This window comes from Ictalurus punctatus, chromosome 16 (assembly GCF_001660625.3).
Source record: "Ictalurus punctatus breed USDA103 chromosome 16, Coco_2.0, whole genome shotgun sequence".
Lineage (NCBI taxonomy): Eukaryota > Metazoa > Chordata > Actinopteri > Siluriformes > Ictaluridae > Ictalurus > Ictalurus punctatus.
The window spans coordinates 21,200,277-21,207,279 of NC_030431.2; the positions used below are offsets into that span (position 1 = coordinate 21,200,277).

At 37.4% G+C, this 7,003-nt stretch overlaps 1 protein-coding gene across 2 annotated transcripts; it reads right to left on the minus strand.

Annotated features, from left to right (window-relative positions):
- Positions 1-409: 409 nt before the first annotated feature.
- morn3 (MORN repeat containing 3) lies at positions 410-6,623 on the minus strand. Of its 2 annotated transcripts, none has more exons than XM_017488865.3 (5): positions 6,337-6,623; positions 3,968-4,125; positions 2,411-2,570; positions 1,232-1,416; positions 410-908 (listed from the first exon to the last, which is right to left on the minus strand). In XM_017488865.3, the coding sequence occupies exons 1-5, from the start codon at positions 6,479-6,481 to the stop codon at positions 837-839; spliced, it is 720 nt and encodes a 239-aa protein (XP_017344354.1). In that variant the 5' UTR covers positions 6,482-6,623; the 3' UTR covers positions 410-836. The 2 variants fall into 2 exon arrangements, with proteins under 2 accessions (XP_017344354.1, XP_047016575.1); XM_047160619.2 differs by lacking the exon at positions 6,337-6,623 and adding an exon at positions 6,158-6,268.
- Positions 6,624-7,003: the final 380 nt, after the last annotated feature.

Consider the following 7,003-nt stretch of genomic DNA (forward strand, 5'->3'; position numbering starts at 1 on the left):
CTCATTTTATACTGCTGTATATTATATATTTGGAGTTTACACTCACCGTCCACTTTATTAAGAAAACCTACACATTCCTGCAGTTATCTAATAAGCCAATCATGGGGTAGCAGCACAATGCATAAAATCATGCAGATAAACAGGTCAAGAGCTTTAGTTAATGTTCACATCAAACATCAGAATGGGGGAAAAAGTATGATCTCTCCGGCTTTATCTGTGGCATGGATATTGGTACCAGAAAGGCTGTTTGAGGATTTCAGAAACTGTTGATCTGTTCAACTGTTGATCTTTTCACACATACAACAGTCTCTAGGGTTTACACAGAACAGTACATACAGTAAAACATCCTGGCTGCAGAGGCTGAAACACCTTGTTGATGAGAAAGATCAGAGCTCCAGGAATATTTAAATTAATATATATACACGCTCACCGTCCACTTTATTAGGCGCACAAACCATATCCGTGATTTCCTGTTCTTGTGTCATGCAAAATTACAGTTCCTTCTTTGTCTTGTATTAAAACGTTTGATGAATTTAGTCACTACCCTACTAACGGACCATTTGTGTCCATGAAAATGTAGCGACTGTAAATTTAGCAAATGTTAGGTATTAAATCTGCCAATGTGACATTTGCTAAATTTACAGAAGCTACATTTTGAGGCACACAAACGGTCCGTTATTGGTGTAATAACTCTCAGACAAATATATGAACATGTAAAGAAGCATGGTCCAGTTCTCATGGCTGAAACACATGCCAAACTGCACACATCAGATTTGATAGTGTGGAATTTGCACAGACAGACAGACAGACAGCAGGATTCATCAGTTGATTTTTTTTTAATCCTCTCTGCTGGCACAGAAACGGCCGCGTCCCTCCACCAGTACTGACTGAACATCCTGCAGCATCACCTACAGAGCAGATAGAGACAGTGAGTGAGACAGAAGAACTTACTGACAGACGGAATTAATTGACACAGATTTATTCAAAATAAGGTGTTAGTAAGGTTGACTATCTATCTGATTAAAAGTACATTTACATGCTTTGTTATGAATTCAGTATGATCTATATTGTGAATGAAAGTGTTATTTACCAGAATATTGTAGTCTATTTGTGTGTGTGTGCAATCTGTCAAGTTTCTAAAACCTAGTCCTTCCCACACACACGCGCGCGCACACACACACACACACACACACACACACACACACACACAAGGTTAAAGGTGTTGTATTACCGGGGGGATCGGGTACAGCGGTGGTGTGTGTGCATGCTTCCAGTCATAATCACACACTGTCCCGCACCTCGGGACATCGTCTACCCAGAAGCCCTCATATAGCTGACCCCTGTTGGCGTAGAAGAAGCATCCATGTCCATGTTTCTTCCCTTCCTTCCAGCTGCCCTCATACCTGTTTTCATTCACTTAAACACATACAGGGGAGGTTTACTCTTTATTTATCCCTGATTCACCATCGTGGTGTGTATTTTGGCAACTTATACTATTAAAGTATTATTATTAATCAGAAGGCAAGCTGTGTTTTTTTAAGTGAATGTATTTAACGCATTATACAGTGTGTTGTGTATTGGCCATGTGACAACCTTTCAGACCTTAGAGCTCTACTGTAACTCTGGAGGCAGAAAATCAAGAGAATTTTAGCTGCTCGTGCGACTTGACTGTCTGCAGTTAAGGTGGAACGGCTCATTGCTTAACGGTGAATATCCCAAAAATAGACAAACTGTTATTTTTTTATGACGTTTCAATTCAACATGTTGTATTTTGTTCCCTGGCACTTTGTCCTCCATGTTTCTGTTTCTTGTTTTATTTGTGACCTGACTGGTTGAAATATATACAGTCGCAATCAAAATTTTTCGACCCACATTGCAAATCATGTTTATTGTCAAAATTTACAGACTTTCAGCTGTTTGCAATGAACAACTCAAACAAAAGCAATTGGAATACTTCAACACAACGAATGCTTCAAGTGGTTTCCCCAAATTCAACTAGTCCTTGATGTCACTCTGTGCTTTTCTGGTTTATTTATTTATTTATTTTAAGAGGGGTGAGGGTGGGGTGGGCGTTATAAATTTTATAGAAATTCATAGACATTTTATAAAATATTTTAGTTTAAGTGTGAAAGCTTTCCACTGGAAATCCCTGACAGCTAACAGCTGAAGATGTCATAGTGGCCGTTACAGCAGCTGACCAATCAGTAGCTTTGTTGTTACTGAGTGGAAGTGAACACTCATCATAATTACACACAAGCTTTTTCTTTTTTCTTGAATCCTTTCAAGCTTCCTGTGCACATCACTTACTTCCTGATCAATAACAGTGTTTTGTAAAAATAAATAAATAAATAAATAAATAATAATAATAATAATAATAATAATAATAATAATAATAATAATAATATCATACCAAGCCACAGCACACCCTGACCATGGCGTTTATCCTTCAGCCACTCTCCTTCATACACCTCTCCATTCTCATAATTCATCCTCCCCCATCCGCTCCTCTTATTCTCCACCCATTCCCCCTCATATCGTGCTGATGAGCTGTAGAAATATGTCCCAAAGCCCTGCACACAAACACACACACATACATATAAAGGTAAAATTTACTTTACCTCTATCTTCCTCTGACCTGTATCCCAATACTGTAGGCTTTTCCCTTTGGTTAAGTCGCCTTGTCCATCTTAAACACCATTCTATTTATACATTATATTCTATTCTATTTATACACACCATTCTGTTTAGACATGAATGGCTGTGTGTTGAGTTATTTTGAGGGGACAGCAAATTTACACTGTTACACAAGCTGTACACTCACTACTTTACATTGTAACAAAGTGTCATTTCTTCAATGTTGTCACATGAAAAGATATAATCAAATATTTACAAAAATGTGAGGGGTGTACTCACTTTTGTGAGATACTGTGTGTGTGTGTGTGTATATATATTTTATTTATATAATATACATATATATAAATAATATATATATTTGTTTGTTTATAGCTCAAAAAAAATTAAGAGACCACTGCAAATTTTTCTTACATCAGCATCTCTACATGTATGGCAGTCATTCCATTCCAGTGTCTGTTGAATCCAACACAGGCACTGATCAGGTGATCACCTGAACCAAATCTTATTTAACAAGGAGAAGTATAAAAACCACTGCTGTGGTCATCACTATCCTCTTGCAATATAGGACCAGCTGGATGGTAAAGACCTCAAAAGTAATTGGAATAAAAATACATCTATTGACCATTCCAAAAGTGTGGAAAAGGAACGTTTTGAGTGAGGAAAAGAAGGGTTCAGTTCTGGCTTAGGACAATGCGCCATTCTACACAGCCAGGTCAATCAAGGTATGGATGTAAGACCACCAAATCAAGACCCTGTCATGGCCGGCCCAATCTCCAGACCTGAACCCCATTGAAAATCTCTGGAACGTGATCAGGAGGAATATGGATGGTCACAAGCCATCAAACAAAGCCGACCGTGGCATAATATCACCCAACGTCAGTGTGAAAGACTGGTGGAGAACATGCCAAGACGCATGAAAGCTAGGATTGAAAATCAGGGTTATTCCACCAAATTTGTGTTATTTTGACCAGTTGTCATTTTCTGCAAATAAATGCTCTAAATGACTTTTTTTTTTTTTTTTTTGGAATTTGGGAGACATGCCTGTCAGTAGTTTATAGAATGAAACAAAAATGTTCAATTTACCCAAACACGTACCTATAAATAGTCAAACCAGAGAAACTGATAATTTTGCAGTGGTCTCTTAATTGGTTCCAGAAATGTATATATAACAGTAGTTATCTTGAAACATATTTCAAAGCTGTAATATGTGTGTTCATATTGATCTGTTACACACTTCTCCATTAATGATGGAATAGTGTACACTCCTGAGGAGTAAGGGGAAGTTGAACATTGCATGTTAAGAGACAGTATTGGAGTACATAGTGATACCCACCTCTTTCTTACCATTTCTCCATGTTCCTGAATAAACTTTTACATATTCATTCATTGATGGCCGCAATTTGCTCAGCACCCCATAGCCATCACGCACATTCTGTTTCCATTCACCTTCATACACAGCTCCAGCTCTCTTCCATACTTGTGTTCCATCTCCTGTTCACACAGAGTTTGAGAGATCAGTTTACATATCTATCTATCTACAGTCTCCTCCAAAAGTATTGGAACTTAACCCAGTTGAGCATGCATTTCACCTACTCCAGAAGAGACTGAAGGAAGAACCTCCTGGAGCAGCAATATAAAAGAATAATGTAACAGTTTGGTGATATCAGTGGGTCGCCAGCATCTATCTATCTATCTATCTATCTATCTATCTATCTATCTATCCAGCTATCTATCTACAGTGCTGTGAAAAAGTATTTGCCCCCATCCTGCTTCTTTTTTGTGTGTATATATCTCATACGAAATAGTTTTAGATCTTCAAATGAAATACAACATAAAAGAAAGGCAACCTGAGTAAATACAATACAATTTTTTATTGAAGCAAAACAGTTATCCAACACCTATCACACAAGTGAAAAACTAATTGCCCCCTTAAAGTTAAAATCCGGTTATGCTACCTTTAGCCGCAATAACTGCAACCAAACACTGCAGGTAACTGGAGATCAGTTTTTCACTTACTTCTAAGACTACAGGATTTACTCCTAGGCTTTGGATCATTGTCTTGCTGCAAACTCCAATAGAGCTTGAGTTTCAACTTACAGACTGAATACAGGACATTCTCCCTTAGGATTTTCTGGTAGAGAGCAAAATTCATGTTTCCTTCAATTATTGCAGGTTGCCCAGGCCCTGATGCAGCAAAGCATCCTCACAGCATCACACTCCACCACCATGCTTGATCGCAGGTATGATGTTCTTTTTGTGGAATTCTGTGTTTGGATTACGCCAGATGTAACGGTACCCTTGTCTTCTAAACATTCCAATTTCGACTCATCAGTCCACAGAACATACTCTCAAAAGTTTTGAGGACCATCAAGGTGTATTTTGGCAAAATTCAGATGAGCCTTAATGTTCTTCTTGGTTAGCAGTGGTTTTCCACTCTTCCATGGATGCCATTTTTGCCCAGTGTCTTTCTGATAATGAAGTCATGAACAGTGACCTTTATTGATGTAAGAGAGGCCTGTAGGTCCTTTGATGTTGTCCTTGGCTCTTTTGAAACTTCCTGGATGAGCAGTTGCTGTGCTCTTGGAGGAATTTTGGAAGGTCGGCCATGTCTGGGAAGATTCACTACTATGACAAGTTTTTCCATTTGGAGATAATGGCTCTCACTGTGGTTCTTTGGAGTCCCAGAGCCTTTGAAATAGCTTTGTAACCCTTCCCAGACTGATGTATTTCAATCACCTCCTTCCTCATCATTTCTGGAATTTCTTTCAATTTTGGCATAGTGTGTTACTGGGTAAGACCTTTTAACCAACTTCATGCTGTTAAAAAAAGTTCTATTTAAGTGTTGATTTGATTGAACAGGGTTTGCAGTAATCAGGATGAATGCAGTTTAATAGATTTGGGGAATTAGTAACTATTTTTGACGATACTATGCTAATTTCTGGAACAATTTAGTATGTGACATACACAAACAGAAGAAATCAGGACATAAATCAGGACAAATACTTTTTTATAGCACTGGATCTATCTATCTATCTAAAAATGGGCAAGTATCTGTCTACCTACTAAGGTATCTATCTATCTATCTATCTATCTATCTATCTATATACAGTATATATCTATCTATATACATAAGCAATTATTGCAGATGCAGTTAAAGTTAAGCAATGTACATAAAGGTTCAAGAGAAACAGTCCTTTATCAGCTGTGCAAGGAGGCTTAGTCTGATGAAGAACTTTGGTCCAAAATGTATGCTTTCTCTCCTCACGTAATGTTTACTATATCTATCTATCTATCTATCTATCTATCTATCTATCTATCTATCTATCAATAAAACTAAGGGGGGAAACTACAAAATAAACAAACAAACAAAAAACAATTACAAAATATCCAGTTTATGCAGCTTGTCTCTTCAAATGTAATATTATTATTAGCCTAGGTAACCACATACTCCTTTATTTATCCGTACAGACATTATTAAGCCAAGCAAAAATACAAAGAACAAAAGAAGAAAAAAAAGACGAACCAATATGATCAATTACAAATCTGCCCATGTCTTTCCAGAAGTGTAAAGGCAATGCAGAGCAAGTGTAGGTTCGGGGTGAATGACTTACTGCGCATGCGCATTGCAACAATCGATTAGCTAGGGACATAGGCACTACTACTACACTAGGTTGTGATTAATAAAAGGGAATCGTGAGATACCGTGTCGCATGTTATCCCGCCACTCTCCGGTGTACTGGTCTCCGTTTGTGCTGTAGATGGTGTGGCGGAGTCCATTCTTCTGAGCCTTTTTATCTACTACTTTTATAAGTGGCTCAGTTTTCCGGGGTTTCTTCATGAGAGGCATTACTCCACTTATAGGAGTTTTTAAAGTGATTAAAAAACAAAACAAAACAAAAATAGACAGCTACATTGTTAATCCGGTAGCGTGAAGTGTAGTTAAATTGTTCATGAATCCCCGTCCCTTTGTGCCGTGTAACTATAGCAACACCTCTGACGTTTACATGCGGAAGTGCTTTTCACTATGTATAGCCTGTAATGTATGAAGAAGAAAACAAATCCATGAATATACTATAAGGTTCTATTGGTTACTTAAATTTTACAAATAAATATTTACCTATAATAATTAAACGATTAGTTAAGTGACAGATATCAGTGTCGCAGTCAATGTAAAAAAAATTTAATCCCCATTTTAATTTCTTCTTGTTAAGTTTTTGCCCAAAATCTTACACAGCCTAAGCCATTCTATTATTCCAACATATTCTAGTCTGAATACAATTACATCCATACATTACATCTATCTATCTATCTATCTATCTATCTATCTATCTATGTATAGTGCAGTGAAACAGTTTTTCCTTCTTCTTTT

Excerpts from the sequence above, each read along its gene's own strand:
- morn3 (XM_017488865.3), bottom strand. The coding sequence starts at position 6,481 with ATGCCTCTCATGAAGAAACCCCGGAAAACTGAGCCACTTATAAAAGTA. Across the intron at positions 2,571-3,967 it reads GGAGAAATGGTAAGAAAGAG|GGCTTTGGGACATATTTCTA; the intron begins GTGGGTATCACT and ends GTTTGTGTGCAG. Across the intron at positions 909-1,231 it reads CGCTGTACCCGATCCCCCCG|GTGATGCTGCAGGATGTTCA; the intron begins GTAATACAACAC and ends TCTGCTCTGTAG.